Source organism: Neltuma alba, unplaced genomic scaffold, assembly GCF_004799145.2.
Source record: "Neltuma alba isolate B1F8T4 unplaced genomic scaffold, ASM479914v2 tig00012604_pilon, whole genome shotgun sequence".
Classification (NCBI taxonomy): domain Eukaryota; kingdom Viridiplantae; phylum Streptophyta; class Magnoliopsida; order Fabales; family Fabaceae; genus Neltuma; species Neltuma alba.
The window spans coordinates 3710-23409 of record NW_021637051.1 but is presented as its reverse complement, the minus strand read 5'-3'; the positions used below and the strand labels follow the sequence as shown (position 1 = coordinate 23409).

General features: G+C 38.2%; 2 protein-coding genes and 1 pseudogene across 2 annotated transcripts; 1 reads left to right on the top strand and 2 right to left on the bottom strand.

The window, feature by feature from the left end:
* Positions 1-4328: 4328 nt before the first annotated feature.
* Positions 4329-5502, bottom strand: LOC114729109 (FCS-Like Zinc finger 6). Its single transcript, XM_028916064.1, has 2 exons — positions 5099-5502; positions 4329-4798 (listed from the first exon to the last, which is right to left on the bottom strand). The coding sequence occupies exons 1-2, from the start codon at positions 5398-5400 to the stop codon at positions 4642-4644; spliced, it is 459 nt and encodes a 152-aa protein (XP_028771897.1). The 5' UTR covers positions 5401-5502; the 3' UTR covers positions 4329-4641.
* A 6833-nt stretch (positions 5503-12335) lies between these two features.
* LOC114729110 (probable glucan 1,3-beta-glucosidase A) lies at positions 12336-15249 on the bottom strand (annotated as a pseudogene).
* A 2115-nt stretch (positions 15250-17364) lies between these two features.
* Positions 17365-18930, top strand: LOC114729111 (pollen-specific protein C13-like). The gene is made up of 2 exons (XM_028916065.1): positions 17365-17618; positions 18545-18930. The coding sequence occupies exons 1-2, from the start codon at positions 17462-17464 to the stop codon at positions 18874-18876; spliced, it is 489 nt and encodes a 162-aa protein (XP_028771898.1). The 5' UTR covers positions 17365-17461; the 3' UTR covers positions 18877-18930.
* Positions 18931-19700: the final 770 nt, after the last annotated feature.

Below are 19700 nucleotides of genomic sequence, written 5' to 3'. Positions count from 1 at the left end.
CAACGGATTAAAATGAAGTTCCTTGTCGTGAATATTAAAAACGTGAAAAAGCAGCAACATGAGTTATCATTAACAGGAATGCAATGAGCTCTGGAATATAATAGAAGGAATCGGAGCTGGGCTTGGGCTCACTGGGCCTTAGCTCGAGCCACAGGCTCCAACATGAACTGCTAGAACTAGTAGAAATATCATGCGACGCATGACCAATGGGGATTGGCTCTAGCAGAAGAGGCTAGTCCCTTACAATGTGACAAACGAAGGTTTGAATCCCCATCAGGAGAGATACCTACATTTAGTACTCGATAATGTCCCAAATAGGATTACCCCCAATAGGAGGATACCTGTGCTTTAACAAAAAAAAAAAAATCATGCGATGCCTGATGACAAGAAATTACCGGGTCAAAACGCACTGAGGGGGGCGTATTTACCCGACATGGGAGGAAGTAATAAAGATGTGCGGTCAAACTCACCCAATTAAGGCAAATTGTTTTGGACAGACAGTGATCCACTCGTTCAAAGGAGAATTACATACTACTAGTCTTTTAAAATGCAAGCTTCTTGTTATTCGAGGAGACTAAGGAGAATGGTTGAAAGGCTTCTCTATAAACCTAGGAAGATGCGAGACAGCGACAGCGGAGGTCTGGGGGATTTTAGAAGGACTACATCTCTGTTGGGAGTTAGGACTCCAACACGTAGAAGCGGAAAGTGAATAAGTGATGCATGGCTAGTGGTAGAAGAAATACAGCAGTACCCACAAAGTGAAGATTACAGTAGCCTAGCAGAAGAGATAAACGAGATGAGGAGAAGGGAATGGCAGGTAACACTAAAGGCTGTATACAGAGAGGCGAACCACTGTGCTGATAGGATCGCTCATCATGGCCTCAGGCAGAATCAACGAAGAAGGATACGGGACATACCTCCACCGGAGTTGCAGGAACGTCTACAACGAGACATACTTGGCATCGGAACCCCGAGAAGAGTCCGCGTAGAGTAGCTCGCTTTTAATTGGTTTTTTCCTTTTTGAGGTTGTATCCCTTTATTTCACCCAAGGAAAAAAAAAATGCAAGCTTCTTTCGTTTCATCTTCTTCCATTTCCATATATTAGAATGGATGTTTGATTAAATATGCAACTATTATCAGATATGATTCAAAACTCGTCATATTGCGTATGGCGCTATTGGCGTCCATTGGTCTGCACGCCGAACCAAACATAACAAAACCCCCTACCGGTTTCGTAGGAAGTTCCGGTACGGTGGGTGGCTGTCATCTTTTCTTCAGAGTTCAGACCAGCAAAATTTAAACTCAGAAGAAAGAACATCATCATCCTTGGGCGTGGTCGTCGTCTGTTTGGGCTGTGATCAAATATTTAAGTATATTCTTAAAATAAAATTCCTCAATATGAGTTATTTTCTGGGACTGCTTTTCTTAGTGTGACGGCAAGTTTATATTAAATAAATATGCGTACGACATGGGCCAGTCAATGACAATAATGTATGATGTAAGTCTGTAAAAAGGGGGGTCATAGTCAAGCGTCGAGTACGGGGGTTAGTTAATTAGATTTTGATGGCCTGGGTCACGAGACGTGACTACCTGTGCAATTTGTCATAATAATAATATTATTACTTACCAATTATTTGATTTGGACGTTTGGCTCACAAAAATTGGGAGCCAGTCGATCTTTCCATGCAATCTTCATGGAGGAAAAACGCTGCACTGCTAATTCATTAATAATATGACTTATTGCACGTATCGTATACAAGTTTACAATAATATATTTTAATGACTATAGTTGGATGCGAACCCATGCATAACCCAAAAAATAATCTGACTTAATATGAAATTTGTATTATATATATTGATTAAAACTATTTATTATTAAATTTCGAATAAGAATTGACACGGAACTTTATAAAATAATACCAAACGAGATAGTATATATTGAGATGTATAATAAAATCAAGTTATTATATTTTAATTAAAATATCTAGAAGCAAAGTATATACTATCTCCGGTTCTTAATATAAGACCTCGTTTGATTTTTATTTTAGTCCTAAATATAAGACCGCAATCCACTTTGATTCTAATATTTGTACTTTTTTTTCCAAGATAGTCCTTCTAATAATGATAGTTCTAGCTAACATACTTGATTAGCAGTGATATTTTAGAAAAAACAACACATATTTATTACAAATAACTAACTTAACTTATTTTTTTAATCTCTTCAAATTAGTCAACTAGTTCTTATAATTAAGACCGGAGGTAATATTTAAATAATACTCCTCCGGTCCTTAATATAAGACCCATTTAACTAATTTGATTAAATTAAAAAAGTTAGGTAAGTTGGTTAATTATAAGAAAAGTGACACATTTTCCTAAAACACCATAATCATCTTTCTTAATACCTCATCTCCCTTTTCGATTTGACTATGGTTGATGGAGTATCCATAGGGGTAATTTAGAGAAAATTGATAAATATGAGAAATGAGTATTATATTTAGGACAAAAACCAACTCAACAATTGAGTCATCTGTTAAGAACCAGAGGAGTAGTATAATACAGTGTTATATTGTTGAAAAATTGTGTCCACTTTCATATATTGTGAGATTTATATATATGCGGCACGCCGTCTCCTGAAATGATGGTAGGAATGAGATTTGTTGAGATCGAGTCAACTTATAGAGTGGCATTAGCTTTCATGCTCTCGTGCATGGAACCATTGACCTTCCCTCTAATTATCAGCCAATTGGGAACTCTTACACAGCATACCCGTCTCCCCGCTCGTGAACGCATATATTTGGTTGGTCGTCTTCTAGTCATCACCTGACATAATTCACACACATTTTGGTCTCTCAATCGAGTTATTTTCCAAGAAATGGATTTTTATACTAATCGCTTACAAAAAAAAAAAAAATCATTCTCGTTTCCTTAATTTTTCTCCTTTTGAAACATATTTTACGAACAAAAGGCGGAAATTAAACCTGATAAAATGGGAAGGTGAGTTACATGTGTAATTCACGAATCTCTAGTGGTGAGAACAAGATGCTTTCTTAATCCATATATAATTGTTGTCCCTCTCGATGAAATGCCAAAAACGGCCCATATCGCCGGAATAAAGTACTGGCAACACCTGGTTTTACATTCTGGGGAATTAATACAGCACCAATATTTAAGGTATTCTTCGCGAGACCATAACAAAAAAGTGATAATGTGGCGGGCATCCAGGCATGCGCATTGTTTGGTTTGGCATATACTCATTAGGGGTGTGAGGCTAGCACATGGTATATAAATAAGGCAGTAAAACGGGAAAGTTAATTAGGAAGGGAGGTAGGTTTTGGAAGGAAGGGAGAAGAAAAGAGAGTGATGGCGACAATGACAGGAAGGGTACGAAGAGGAAGAGTGAAACGAAGCGAATGAAGGGTGGGCAGCAAAATAGGTTGGGCAATGTGCTGCCTATCACCCATGAGGCCATCAGTGGTCCCCAACTCCTTCCCAAAGGACACCCACACCGCCGCGTACCTCCCTCCTCACCCCACCCCCTTCTCTATTTCCCCATGTCTTATACTTCCACCATCACTACTCCAAGGCCCATCTCATCAATCATAACACATCACTTCATACATTAAAACATTTATCTCTCTTCTTCATTGAAAATGGTAGTATATTATTGTATCATACACTACATTAACGAATCTTATAAACTAGGAAGGTCTTATTCAACCGACTTCATCGTTTACGTTTCAGCCATCTGGTCTGATTCTCCCTGCTGTCATCTTCCCCTACCATTTTAACCGCCTTTACCCATCCAATTTTGTCTTCAAACATTGCAATTAATTTTTTATTATTCCTAATTTATAGATGTCGTCAGAAAATTAATTAGTATTGAAACATTAATCTCGATCTACATTTCCGAATAAGGAACTCATCGAGTTCAAATCTTTCAAAGTAGAATTCTCGCTGATCTCTCCAGTTTCTCGAATCACTCCCCGCGTATAAATATATTCCAAACAGTTGTGAGTGCCCCTTTGGCTGCTTTTATGAGCTTGATCTTCGGTTTAACAACAGCCCTCTTTCTCTGATCTCTATCCCGTCCTCAGTCAAAAATCACTTTTCTTGAGCCTTGGAATGAATTCTAATTACAATAAAAGCCTAAAAATTAAATTATAAAATTTTGTGATCCTCAGGGCTTCGAAACCAATGAAAAGGTACTGAACATACAAGTTCTAGAACTCGCGACTCATCTTGCCATTTACTGCACCCCCGACCACATGTATATGGCATTATACTGTGAAAGGAGAAATAAACGACGAAAACAAATTGAAACTTGAGCGGGACAGGAAACGTCAACACTAAATAGTATTAATCGGAGAAGATATCAAAATCCCAATGAAACTGCAAAGTACGTCCAAAAATACTTGCCCAGTTGCCCCACTACAAGCTGGTGAGGCGGCCAATTCTCACCCTCCATAGAACAAAACAAGAAAACAGAAGGGCAAACTTTACAAAACAAAGGGAAAAGAGAAAAGAGAGCGGGGGAAGAGTGGGGAGAGTGCATATCAACATATTTCACTGAAATTCTTAACAGCGGCGCACAGCTAGGAACTGCTGCATCTTCGGACTGTATCCCGTGATGAATCTGCGATATTACAAGGCAGCCACGCTTTCGCCTTTGGTGGCAACCTGAGATTCAGAAGCCTTCGCCACTACTTGTTTATTGGATACAACACAACGCTTCTCCTTCCTCTCATCCTGAATCATCTGTTTTTGACGGCATTCTAGACTGCAGAAAGCACTATCACCCCTGCAAATTATATCCAATATACTCAACGCACAATATTTAACGCTCAGTTCATTTCAATCAACGAATTTCAACATGAAATTTAAGAAGATGAAGTCCTTAAAACATTCAAGAAGACAAGAACAATACATCGCCCCCAAATTAGATCCGATTCATGGCAAATCCGGGGGCATCTCTACCTGTTCCTGAATAAGGAGGGAAATAATCTACAAACCCAAGGGGGAGTAAAGTGAAGTTACAACCAGGACAAATTGGAAACACGCAAAGCAGGAGAGAGGGAGATATAGAGACGCAGATATGTACCTGTACATGTAGATGTCACGGCCGGGCACCAAGCGACGTTTGCAGAGAAAGCAAGCACGAAGGAAGTCTGCAGTCTCGACGAAATCGGCGGAATGCCTTCTATGGTTTGTGTGCGACGCCCTCTGATCCAACCGCGTGGAGCCACCAGGCTGCTTGCGTATGACATCAGAGGAGGGCTGGGCGTTAGGGTTATGGTTAGGATCGTTTGGGGGAGCATCGGGGGCGACGTTCAGATCGAAGGGAATTTCCGACAAGCTGGTGGTTCTCTTCATTGGAGGGCGAGGTCTCTTCCCCAACAACATGTTGCTGCTGGTTTCTGAAAACTACTGTGTGGAGTTGAGGATTGGTGTGGAAGGAGGAGGAGGAAAGGTTGGGGGAGGGGAAAACGGGGGAAGGAGGGAGATAAAAATGAGAGCCAAAAAGCGAGGAGTGAATGTGGGCCGTTGATTTGGGGGGGGGGAGCATGGGAGTGAGGTCATTATAAATGAGAAAAGAAATGGTGCGTCAACCCTTAATCAGCTTTTTAATGGCATTAATTCGGAGTAGTAATTAGCATTTGGGGTGATTACAAATTGTGGGGCCGGGGAGCTTTGGATACTTTTTCAAGACTCCGAAGCAGCAGTCACTTTGGGGAATTGTGATTGGATCCCGTTGGAGGAATTGGAATCTACCGCATTTGGTGAATCAAAGACTTTCAATTTGCGATTGACTTGTTTCCCTGAACGCCAGGGATTGTGGCTCCCCCTCTCTCTCTCAACTGTTATTATTAGTGCCACAATTATTGTGATTATCGATTTACTATCCTTTTTTTTTTTCTTTTTATAATTTCTGTCATTGACTTCGCGGACCTCAACCTCAACTATATATACGTTTATACTCTTTTCGTTCCTTATTATAAGAGACGAATAACCGAATTACGTTGATAAAAAAACAGTTAAAATTAGTTAAGAACAATTAATGTGTAAAAAGTATAATTTTTTTCCAAAAAATGTCCTCATTAATAAGGAGAGAGAGCATGAAAGAGAACAATGGTAAATTCTTAAAAGAAAGAGAAGTGGGAAGGAGAGAGAGTGTGAGTTGAAGACAATAAATATGGGTAAAATAGGAAATCAACACAAAAAAGTAGAGATAATTTTTAAATGTCTCTTATATATAGGAACATGCTATAAGCATCAAATGTCTCTTATAATAAGGAACAGAGGGAGTACTTCCCTCATAACTTACTTTCTTTGATTTTAAATATGCTAATCTACGTAATCAATTAATTTAGGAGGATTGTGAAAATTGATTAAACTATTTGTTAGTGTATAAAGATTACTTGTTATTTTTTCTAAAATGTTCCTATTTTTTAATGTGGGTATTCAGTATAGGAGATAAAGAGCATGGAAAAAAGTGAAATTAATAAAACTAATTTAGAAAATATTAAATAAGGAAGAGGAATTGTGTTTGTCTTTTTACGCCATTGGTAGAGAAATTATGTTAAGATATTATATTTATGATCAAATCATATGTATATCAATCAAGCCCCGTATTTACGAGCAGAGGTAACATTATTACTACTTCCGATTCTAATTATAATACCTCATTTATAAATTATAAACGAGATCTTATAATTAGAACCGAAAGTAGCATTAAATACTGTATTCAGTATGATTTGTTTTTATTTTAAATATTGTAAATATATTTTTGTATTACGGAACAAATTTTTCAAATTAAATACCGGTTCCTAAAACACAATAACAAAATCTTCAAACTCCAAATAATGCACCCGAAACATGTTTAGTACATATAAATATCCCACAAAGCAAACATTTACTTTATATGTTTTAAGTTCAGTTTGGAGGTTCTTACTAAAATATTTTTTACCCCAGTCATGCCTACTTTATCTACGAAGATATTTTTTTAAAAGGTTAAAAATTGTAGTTCGAATATATTTTAGGGCACATTTGGTCAAAAAAAAATTTAATAAAAACAAAAGAGAAACAATTTCAGTTTTATCTGAGGCGTGACGTCATTTCTGGATAAAATCGTATCGAAACTTTCAAAGTATTACTATTCACTGCCATTTAAAAAAGAAAAAGGAAATGCCAGGAGCCGTGAATCCCCCCCCCCTTTTTATGGACAGGTCTCAGTGGCGCCAAGTTTAGTGCTCCAACTGGTAAAACTTTTGGGGTCAGTTTCGTAGTTGCGGCAAAAGGCAGGAGAGAATGGCCTCTCCGCCAAAAAAACCTTGATTTCACGCTCGACTCCAGCCACTCTGTAATTTTTTAAATGAGAAAAGTATCCGCATTATATAATGGGACAAATAGTATGTCTTACGTGCCTAAAATCATGATGTAACGCTAATGCATTGTTATTATACATGGAAGGGGTTAAAAAGAGAAACGAGTGGAGAGATGGGAGAAATTATTGCAGTGGGAAAGTTATGGAATAGATATGAAGAGACCAGGTTCATTGTATGATCCTAATACACATACATGAATAGAGATGCTGGAATTGAGTGAACACGTTGGTAAATCCGAATAAGTGGGTAATACTAATAATGTCAGTTTGATTGACGAGGTAGGGTGGCGGGTGTGGCCAGAAAGGAACAAGAGTGAAGGGAGTGTGGCAGCCCGTGAATCATAAGTCGCATTTAATACGAAGCATATTGAACATGAAAGATAAAGACTGAAATTGTAATTGACAAAAATCATTGAAAAAAAATTAGCATGAGAAATTATTTGTTACATGAGATTAAGTAAATCCATGAAGATGGGATTGAAAAATAGCACTTCTTCCCATGACATTTCTTAATCCCACATATATGGGTTTGTCTGATTTGATATAGCAGACAATCTTTAATGCCAAACACTCTATTAATATATCTTCTCAGTCATAGGGCCTGTTCGGCAAATCCTTAAAACCATGGTTTTGGGATCCAAACCATGGTTTGGGTTCCAAATTTGCCAAACAGGGAGGAAAACCAACAAACTATGGTTTTGGGTTCAAAACCATGGTCTCAGAAAAAGTGAATCCATTCTTCTTTTGGCTCAAATTAGAAAGTATAATTGTGTCCGTCAGAGTATGTCCAAACTGTAATATGACTTTAATACCCCTCAATTATTTTTCTATAAACATATTTAATCTTATATTTTATAAATATATATATACACATATTAATTATTTATTAATTACATTATCTTATATATTATTACTTATGTTGGTAAAAAAATATATTATTAATAATTTTATTCCTTTAAATTAAAATATATTATAAAATCTATCTTTTATATAATTATCACATTAACTTATGCCATTTTTACTAATTTGCACATATAAAAAGTGCTTATGATAACAACTATCCAAACATTCTCATTTTATTAGAATCACTTTTTTCCAGAATCTATTCTTCAAAAATTATTCTCCAAACCATAGTTTGGTTTCATCCAAACACCCCTATAATCCTAATCCCTACCTCTCGTTTTTAATGTTTCTTATCAAATGGGACCATAGATAGTGGCTCTACAACTAGTCTATGATATATTGTCTATGCCATTCTGCCTGGATTTTTTATGTTGCTTCATAATAATCACTCACATGATGTATGATGTATGATGTATTTGAAGAGGGGACACATTATTGAGTCTATAAATTTATTGTGTATGCGAAACCCGACCGTGTGTTTTGTTTAATCAATCGTTAGTCAATTATTAATAATTACTACCTCCGGTCTTAATTATAAGAGCTAACTGACTAATTTAAAGATATTAAAGAAAGAAGTTAAGTTAATTATTTATAATAAACATGTATTGTCTTTCCTAAAATATCCTTGCTAATCAAGTATATTGGTTAGAACTACCATTATTAGAAGGACTATCTTGAAATAAATAAATAAATATATGAGACAAAATGAACTGGGATCTTATATTTAGAATCAAAATAAAAGTCAAACAAGATCTTATATTAAGGATCAGAGGTAGTATATAATTTTGTAGGAAGTTACTAATAATTTATGAGCAGCAGTAAGATTTTATAGATAAATCTGTTACCGGCTTCATGATTTGCCTGTCTGTGTTGATCTTACACGTCTATTTAATCAATAGTTATAAGTTGTTATGATAGTCAGTATGATACTGGAAGTTTGATCACATAACCTTCTTCATTTGAAGAGCCGCGGACTTTGGCTTTGCAAGGGGTGAATTGATACGAAACTACATGGTTTACAAGAACAAATACAATTTTCAATAAGAGGCCAGGCTTATGCAATATACATGAGTATCACCTAGTTAATATACCGATGGAATGTAAAATTCAGATTCAATTATATGTATTTATGTGACTCTCCTTCTAATCAAAAAATAAAAATTAATAAATAACACAACGACGAGATTGAAACTTAATGTGGAACTATATTTTTGTACGACACCACTCTATTTTCAAATATATAATCAATAATGTATAAATACGTGAACAGCCTTGCATCGTTGCACAATGATAATGGCTAATATACATATATTATTAAAAAATAATATAGAATACTTTTGTTCTTAAATGTTTTTCTCCTCTCTATTGTTAATTTATTCATAAACCTGCAATATGAAAACCGAGGCAATGAGGTACAATTAATTTCATCTGATTTTTTTTTAATTAATGGATACTGGAGTCATGAAGTAAATTAAACACATGATTGTTCACAGACGGGCAGCCGCAGCTCGACCTGAACTTAAAAGCATGCCCGCTTTTTTCCTCTGGAGAGGAAAAAGGGCGCAGTGAGAGAGCAACACCAGCCAGACGTAACGCCCATGTACTTTACTGTTTCTCTTTTAACGAGAGAATATCATGACGGATGTGTGAAATTTACCGCATTCACGGACGTGGCTAATTAACAGAGTGCGCCAATAATGGAACTGGATATTTTCCGCAGAACAAGTGGCATAGAAGGCGAATCAGATTAGACGCATTAATTAAGTCACTTCAATAGACGTACCTCTGCATCAGGTAGTGGCACCATTCCTTGTTCTTGGCTTTCACTCCTGCCTCCACCAAACTTGAAGTCTCATTTATCCCGCCGGATCTTACTTTTCTCACCACTTGCCTCACACAAACCGATCGTGACAGAATCAATGTGAGTATAAAATAAGTAAAATAGTAACACTTCCCATTGCGTCTATTATGCAAGGCACTAATTAACTTTTTTTTAACATTGTTCTTATTTCCATTCTAATTATAAGATCTATTTATTAAACTGTACTTGTATTTGGGAGGAACAAGAGAAACGAACAGTGGGGAGTTAGTACTTAGTACGTTACCGGTGAGGCGTCCGTGCCCCAACGGGTGATCAACTTGGCAATGATTTGTATAAAAAAAAAAAAAACTTGGCAATGATTGGACTGGAGTGGCAACTACCCAAAGCCCTCTGTTTCTCTTTCTCTCGTCTTTTTTAATGCGGTGGTCCCCTCTCACGCCTGACTTTTTCAAACCCAACATCCGTATGATACAAGCCCACACCCCTCCTTAACATGCCCGCGCTATGATTGTCCTTGTTCAATAATCATGCAAATAATTTAACCTCCTTAATTTCTCCTCCTCAACTATTTCAAAAGTTCCCGGTGATTTATATTGCTTAGGACTTACGGAGGTCCGCAACTTGGCGATGTTATTGTTAGATATATTCCGATAGCATTATTCACAAGTAAATTCAATGGCAAGTCACGCTCCCCAGGCCACCGTCATTATTAACCAAATAAATATCTTCCTTCTAACTTTGTAATTACGCCTTAACATTTCACCAGTCAAAGTGAACTAAAACTGCACATACATATATTACCTCCGGTCCTTAATATAATAATTTATTTTATTTTTATTTTGTTTTTAAATATAAGATCTCAATTTATTTTGTTTCTTATATTTATATATTTTTTTCAAGGTAAAATTTTTTACTCCTCCGGTCCTTATTATAAGACCCAATTTGACTTTTTATTTGGTCCTAATTATAAGACCCCAATCCATTTTATCTCTTATATTTATGCATTTTTTCCCAAGATAATCCTTCTAATAATGATAGTTTTAACCAATATACTTAATTAGCAAAGATATTTTAGGAATGACAACACTTATTTATTATAAATAACCAACTTAACTTACTTCCTTAATCTCCTCAAATAAGTCAATTGGGTCTTATAATTAGGACCGGAGGAGTATAATGGTAATTCTATTTAATACGCTTGATCTGCAAGGATATTTTAGGAAAGACAACACCTATTTATTACAAATAACTAACTTAAGTTATTCTTTTAATCTCCTCAAATTAGTCAGCTAGCTCTTATAATTAAGACCGACAGTAGTATATATCAGTGAAGATGAATTCTATGGGCGTGGATTTGAGTTTTCCAGAAGAAGGAGTAATGGCAAACGATGCGGTCGTGTGTGGTTTGTCCACATATCTTTACTGCAAAAATTGATTCCTTTTGAATTTTCTCAGGCGAGTGGTTCCTTTACTCACCAAAGAATTTGAAAAGGGGAAGAGGCCGAAAAAGGAAGAGCGAGAATCTTACAATAATGATGTTCCCCACCAACATGGTGACGGACCAAGCCTTTTTTAAAAATGATGTCTTCCTAAAAGGCCACACAGTCACTTCTCATGGCCATCCATGGACTCCACTAAGCTTTTTTCTCGAATCTCATTCTGTGGCTGTGAATTGGAGCAGCACAATTAACTCATTCTCCCTGCCACTAAACATATGCTCTAATTAAAAGCCTTTTTAATTTTGTCATATCATCATTCTGATTCGGTATCATCAACTTCACACTGCCCTTCCCTATCCCCCTACTCACTCATCATCCAATCTGATTTTGTAATTCTGATTTCCACCCTGTAAATTAAAGGGAATTATTGAAGGACAGATATTTTAGCTCTATGGCTGCCCAAAGGGGATCACCTTTTCTGTAAAGTCAATGTTTGTGCTAAATTTTGGCAGTTTATCATCATTATCAGAGGACATTAACACAACCACTTCTTTTCTACTTAAGGTGTGTCGTCCACATCCCTGAATTTAATAACCTTTTAATTTCATTTGATTCATGCTTCAATTTCGTGCTCCCACTTGTTGATGTGTGAATCACGCTAGTTTGGACTTCTGTTCAGTCCATCCACAGCATGTGAGAACAGTATTTGCATTAAGCACCCGCTTGGAAAAAAAGGTCAGGGTGGGCCGAAATAGACAGTTAACTGATAAATCAAGGAGCAGACGTAATAGAAAGCTGGGCAACAAAGTAATTAAAGGAACAAATGACGCGTATTTGGTTCATCGAGCATAAAACTTTTTCCTTGAATAGATTTTTTCCCTCCCCCCATCGAAGCACCTCACGAATGAAATTCCGGCGTACATGATTGATAACCGATAGGCTGCCAATGATATGAGACTATCGATTTTGGGATAAAGAACCAAAAGGTTACGAAGCTTGACAAAGTATGGCCTAGATAGTCATTATTGGAAGATTAGAGCAGGTCTGAAAGGGAAACCTAGGGCATAATATAACCATTCTTGATCATCCATTCCAGACTCCAATGCTTGTTCACGTTCTTAAGAGTCCAGTAAGCCCACCCAAATGTTGCTCGCCCATATACCTCTAATTGGGCCTTTGCAAATCTTTGGTAATCTTCTTTTGTTGCATTCTTCACTTGCCATTCAGCAACCCATTCACCTGCGATTTATTGGTAATTGCGGATCAGCCACCCCATGAAAAATAAGAAAAAAGGATCATGTCATCTCATAATCCATAACAGCACGGTTCATTACCTACAAACGTAAGAGGCCCGTTTGAGCTGGTAATATGACTCAGCGCCAAAGAGCGGTTGACCCTGACAAAGTCAATGTTGTGTTGGACGGTCATGTTATCAAAAACATCAGAGAAGAGGTTATAGTAATGGACATCAACCACAGATCCCATGAGGCCACTGGCCAGAGGGAAAAGCTCCCGAGGCTGAGAAGGTCCTAGCCTGTTCGAAAGAACCACATAGGCCGTTGGAGAGTACTTGCGTACAGCTTCATACCCAGCCTTACTTGCTTAGCCTCTCCAATGTAACGCCCGGTGCTCGAGGCTCGTTTATTAGCTCCACCGCATATAGGCTTGAGCTTTTGGCATACCTGCAAACACATGCATCATATATATATATTTATATATATATGTTCTATTGTCCTGGATTAGCCATCAAGGTTAAGATAATGAGAAAAAGTGAGTATAAAAAATATACAAACCTTGCGGTTAGGAAGTCAATGACACGAACCGTCTGTTGAATGTTGTCGTCTGTTTTTCCCCATTCTTGAGAGCCGTCTCTAGAAGAGCTGTGTTCAAAACCATTTTGAGAGCCCGGTGCTGCATGAAGATCAATTATAATTTTAACTCCATATTTCCTGCAGGCAGATCATTCCCAATATTAGCATAGGCATCAAGTTGCTATTTTGCAAAGATTTATGAGGGCCAGCAGGCTAGCTATTCTAGAAAAACTTTACATACTGTGCCCATGAGAAGGCATTGTCCAGTGCTTGCAAGGAACCTCCAACGTAAGGGGGAGGTGGAGTTGGTTCGCTTGCTATCCACCAACCCACGGGTATTCTTACCGCATTCAAGTTACTTTTCACTATGAACTCAAAGTCATCTTCCACGATGAAGGTGCTCCAGTGTTCCTGTAAATCAAACGCATTCCTTCAACTTTTGCCATGCTACATATATACGCACAAATTATTTATTGCAAACTCTAGATAAAAATTCGACACTTTTTTGTGCCTGGGCAATCAATGAAACGGAACTTCAGGGGATTCAAATTCAATGGTTGATTTCGATATAAGCAAACCATTCTAAACTGGATCTAGTTGATCAGGTCAATAAAACTAATTCCATTTACTTTGACATTCGGGTGATTTGTCGTAAAATATGGAGCGCCAGGGTTACCTTCATAACTTGGGGGGCTTTGTGGGGGCCATAGCCATTCGTGACTTGGAATTCTCCTTGCATCCTCTTAGAGATTGTCAACAAAAAAACGGTAGGGTCATCATCTCCCCAACCGTTGACCTCCGAAACATCGGCTGTCACCAGCTCCTCTGTCTTCGCCTGCAAATTCATCGTACAGAACGATAAGACGGAGGAATGTCCATCGTTAATGATGCAACTGTCACCCGAAAGTTGCATAATATAGAAATCTCCAGTGACGCATGTCATAAGAGGTTTGTAAATCCATCAGTTTCGTGAGTTATGGGACAAAAGTTTTTACCGAAAGAACAGCAACGTAAAAAGCAGAGGATGGATCACCTGCAAGAAGAATCCATTGGATGTTTTGATTCGAACGCGGTCAGAATCATTGCTTTTCCTGATAATATGAAACGTCTCCGAATCAGTGGAAATGTTGACCAACGCAACCACCTTAATCCCGTCTAATCCCACGAATTGTTTGTTGAATACCCTGAATCGGAAAGTGGTCTCGTCTATCCTCCACAGCTACAAAATGCAGATACAACATCATTTAACATCATGTTTGCAACAAATTCACACACACGAAGAGAGCTAGCTTACGCTAAATGTTTCCCAGCCAGAAGCGGTCGTGCGGTTTGCCACTATGATTGTTCCTCCCCCAGACTCGGCACAAAGGTATTTCTTGGTTGTCACGGACTTGAAGTGAAGACCAGCTCCGTCCTATCAAAAAGGGAAAGCAAGAGTTTTCAGCGGGAATGGTTGTAGCATATGAATCATTTATTAATAATTGCTTGACACTAACCAAGAAGTCCTTATTGGGAATGGCGTCAAAGAGAGAAGGCTTGATCCAACCCTCGGTAACGAGCCAGCCGCCCAGATTAACTGCTTTGACTCGGAAATTGGAATATAGTTGATTTCCATGAGTAAAAGGAAGCATGGCAGCGCCAAAGACAAGCAGATGGAGAAGCCATGAGAGGCTAATACAGGTCGCCATTGGATGCCTTTGAACCTTCTCTCGACCTGGATATGACAGCACACATTCATACTTCCATGGCTATATAGGGATGGGAATCGGCGTCTTGAGGGACAGTGACTGATTTGGTGATGCCAATTTTTGTATTCTTTGAATTCCACCGCCGTATTTGACGTAGGTGACAGATAACCATCAAATTATACCACACCCAAGATCCAAAGGATATAGAACACCACCAAATTAAAGACGACTATCAACAGTTAAGGTTCAACTCTCTCTGCCATTTAATTTATATTTGTTTTTTGTTAGTATATTTTATTTCCACTTTGTTGTTCTCTTGAATTTTCCCTTGCAAATATTTGTTTCCCTAACGTATAAAAAGAATTTTTTTTCCTTTTGTATAAAAGAAAAAGCGATGACGGCATGACCACAAGGAAACGGTAGTGGGCTAGTGGGAGAGGAGTGTGGGGGACAACCTATCTCATGAAGGAATATGTTAGGCCTATATGCCTGTACGCATCGTCAAGTGGTAAAAACGGCTCATGTGTTAACTAGAGGTCAAATGGGACCCCGTGGGTACGTGTATGGGGATATAGTATGAGAGGCAAGAGTAAAAGACGCATGCTATGCGTGGCATTACTAAGTTAGCAGGCGGAGGCACCGGTTGGGATGAAGACTGAAGCTGACATTGGGATGAAACCAAAAGCAGGAATTGATCGAAACTGCGAAAGTCATTCCTGTGAGGTGATTCTAAAACCGCAATATCAAGTGATTTTGTGATGGCTGAGGGAAAGGGATGGTGATGCGAGTGGGCAGGGCTTGTGCGCTGACTACGAATTCCTGCGCTGTAATTGCTGACCATGCCTTCCATGAGCATCGTAATGGCGGCTCCATAAATAGTGGATGCCCCTCAACGGAACCCGCACTTAAGAAACAACGTAGTGGCCACGCGTTGCAATTTGCAAGTCGCGAGTCTTAACAAGTGACTCACCACAGACGGATGTGAGATGTTATTATGTATATTGTCCCTCGCTGTCGTCTTTTCTATCTACTTCGACAAAAAATACACCATTAAAATTATTTTATTGTTAAGAATTTGTATAATTTCTTGAAAATTACATTAACCTTTTTTTTTTTAAAAAAAAAGGAGAAGGCTTATCCTCACTCGGAAAACGGTTAGAGTTACAAATTTAAAAATGAGTGACAAATCTTATATTAGCTTTTGTAAAAGATCTCATAATTAAACAGAGGGAATGGCAGTCCATCGGAAGGGAAAGGGGCGCGCGCGCGCGCACACGGGGGGGCTTGGTCTGGGCTAACTCAGGTACAGAAGCAGCCTCACAGCTTATTTCATGTTTGGGCTAGGCCTCTACCATCGGTGCGTGATTTCATCATTCCATAAAATATGTCGGCCGCGTAAATCGGGCTCGCCCAGTTCCTTTTCTTCTCATTTTTTCCCCTGCGCATGAGGTGTAGGGACACGCAGACGCGGTGTTCTTTTACAGTTTGAAAATAAATTCTAAATTTAATTTCCAAGATTTTTTTTTAATGTTTTCCCCGTGTGAAAATAAAAAAGAATAAGCGGTGAAGTATTTACAGCAAGCAAGGCCGAATAAAATGAGGATTGCATGATGGCTGTGGCTGATTACTTGTTGATCATCTCGGCTTTTTTGTAAAGCCAACACAAAAGAAATCAGGTGACCAAAACTTGGATTTCGGTTTACTCAACACATGACGTGATGAGTTTGGAAGTAAGGAGGGAGGAGGAATAAATAAATAATCCATCAAACAAAGAGGAGGATGTCACTACTTAACAGGGAAAAAGTGGGGAAAAGGATGATAGGATTAGTCTCCGGCGAACACCGCGGCTTTTCACACCGAGTGCAGAGCCCCACATATAACATCCAACCAACCATAGGCCCTTTCCTCTCCCAGAGACACTTTCCCATTTCTTCGTGGCAAAATAATGTTACTTTTTATCCGCACTCACCTCATCCCATAATTACTATAATTCATGATTTGATTCTGTATAGTAATTTGTATTTATTTTAATAAGATTTTACCCGAAAATATATATAATCATTATACCTGTATACGTAATAATTTGGATGTTAGGGTTTTATACTCCTTTCGATACACAGTTGATAATTTGTTTTCATAATGTGATAAGAAAACTCGTTGAGAGACATCAACCTAAAACGTCATATCTTCAACCTAAAATGCCTTATGACGTGGCACGTTCCCAATCGCGAGATCACCATCCGCACTGTGCGCTACCATGATATGATGTTCTTTGCCTTTTAACTTTTTGTATTTTTGGGCAACCGACCCAAGTCCAAATCCTTTCAAATCCATCCATTCCTTGCTTCCTCTTGCATACTCGTCAGTCATCACTATCATCTCCTCCTCCCCTCTGCTAAACTTGTGGGCTTATTGCTATGGCTACCAGAGTTTCCTTCCTACTGCTTCTGTGTGCGCTACCGGCATTGGTTGCCGCCATCCGCCCGGAGAGGAACCCATTCACGGTGCGGGGTCGCGTCTACTGTGACACTTGCCGTGCTGGTTTCGAGACCTCCGCTACCACTTACATTGCTGGTACCTTTTTTCTTCTTATCCATACTCCTCTTGTTCCTTTATTCTGCAGACTTCTTTCTTTCACCCGTTTAGTTTTCCTAAGCATTTGCCTGGACTTTTACTCAAAATAACAATGCTTTACCCGGAATCGCCTTGCATCCTGCATATAAAGCCAGATCTGAAAAATGTGGGGTAAAATCCTTCTCGCACCTTAATCTTATGGGGAATGTTGTGACCTAAACTTGCAGTATTAGGCGATCCCTAGTTTTGCTCGTTCTGTTCGGTTTTCTTGTTCTTTTTTTTTTTTTTTAATAGAAAGAACTTTTAGGCAGATTGAAAATTTGTGCTTTTGACGGTGGCCTAAACGTTGGATGATCCGTTTCATCTATAATTTTTTTTTGGGAAAATTGATCACTATATCCTTGATTTCATCTTTAAAATCTATCATCTTGGAAGGGCGTTGCTTTGGCCGTCGGTTTGCATGGACGTACTTGGAGAAAAGTGGCAGACCAGTCTGGCCAAATGCCTATAAGTAGTAGAGATGCAGTAGCAGTAATTGAGATCCACGTACGGATGGATGCAATCCTTGTCAATCAAATTTTAGTTTAGATTTGGCTTATTCTTCACTGCAAATTATTCACACTCAACTACTCAAGTATCACATTCAATTAATTTGGGGCGCATTTTTCTGTCTTGCTCAAGACGTGGGTTGTGGAAATTAAGTATTCAGTATGCAGGGCCTAATTATAACGTACCAGCATTCAACTGCATTTTTACTTGGTTTCTTGCTTAGTATGAACTATCAAATATGAAGACTTTTGTCTCAGATGTTATATGATTCAAAAAAAAAAAAAAAGGAGGAGGTAAGCTGAAAACGATGAGGCGATGAAGCAGTGTTTTTTCAAGGGTTGTTTGTAACAACAAAGTTTGTGAATGGTGGTGCGCAGGTGCTGAGGTAGTTGTGGAGTGCAAGGAGAGGAATACATTACAAGTTGTGTACAGGAAGAAGGGAAGGACGGACTCAACAGGAACATACAAAATACTTGTAGATGAGGATCATGCAGATCAGGTATGTGATGCCAAGGTTGTGAGCAGCCCTCAGAGTGACTGTAATGAAGCCGCCCCTGGCCGTGATCAAGCCCGAGTTATTCTTACCCGAAACAATGGCATCGCCTCCGACGATCGAGCCGTCAATGCCGTGGGCTTCATGAAGGCCGAGGCTGCGTCTGTCTGTGCTGAAGTTCTCAAGCAATACGAGGAGTTCGACAACGAGAACTGATTTCTGCAACCTCTTGCATTGGCCTGCTTTCTATCTAGTTATTTTATTTTGCTGCTCTTTCTCAGCCTTTGCACTTTGTGACTTGGAGTTGGAATAGACGCTATTCTCTGTACTGCTTCTATGAACTTCAGGCGTCGTCTCTATTTTATTTTCTGCGCCCGTGCTTCCCTTTAATGTTTTTTCATATTTTTTCAATTAAGAGGGCTGAGTTCCAAATTTTTATTCTCTGCGCGCTTCTCACTCCAAGGTCGCCGTATGATATGAGGGAATCTCATTTTTGGTCACAACTATTTTTTTTCGTGGCATGTCCGACTGTATCCTCAACCCTCTGTCCGGTTCTGTTTTGGAGGTGTTTGAATAAAACCAAACTATGATTTGGAGAATAGATTTTGTGAAAAAATGATTCTAAGAAGTGATAGTGTTTGGATAGTTGTTATCAGAAGCACTTTTTATATATACAAATTACTAAACAAGGCATAAGTTAATATGATAATTACATAAAAAATAAATTTTAAGATATATTTTAATTTGAAGGAATAAAATTGTTAATAATGTATTTTTTATCAACATAATTAATAATACATAAGATAATATAATTAATAAATAATTAATGTGTATATATTTATAAAATATAAGATTAAATATGCTTATAGAAAAATAATTAAGGGGTGTTAAAGTCATATTATTATTGAGATCTACTCTCAGACTCTCCCTTATACTGCGTCTGAAACAATGAGAAAGAGATGAATAGTTAGAAAGGATATATCTGTTTGGGCAAAAAAAACAAAATACATATTCCATAGACTCTCACACTCTTTTTTTCT

Excerpts from the sequence above, each read along its gene's own strand:
- LOC114729109 (XM_028916064.1), bottom strand. The coding sequence starts at position 5,400 with ATGTTGTTGGGGAAGAGACCTCGCCCTCCAATGAAGAGAACCACCAGC. Across the intron at positions 4,799-5,098 it reads CGTGACATCTACATGTACAG|GGGTGATAGTGCTTTCTGCA; the intron begins GTACATATCTGC and ends TATAATTTGCAG.
- LOC114729111 (XM_028916065.1), top strand. The coding sequence starts at position 17,462 with ATGGCTACCAGAGTTTCCTTCCTACTGCTTCTGTGTGCGCTACCGGCA. Across the intron at positions 17,619-18,544 it reads CGCTACCACTTACATTGCTG|GTGCTGAGGTAGTTGTGGAG; the intron begins GTACCTTTTTTC and ends GGTGGTGCGCAG.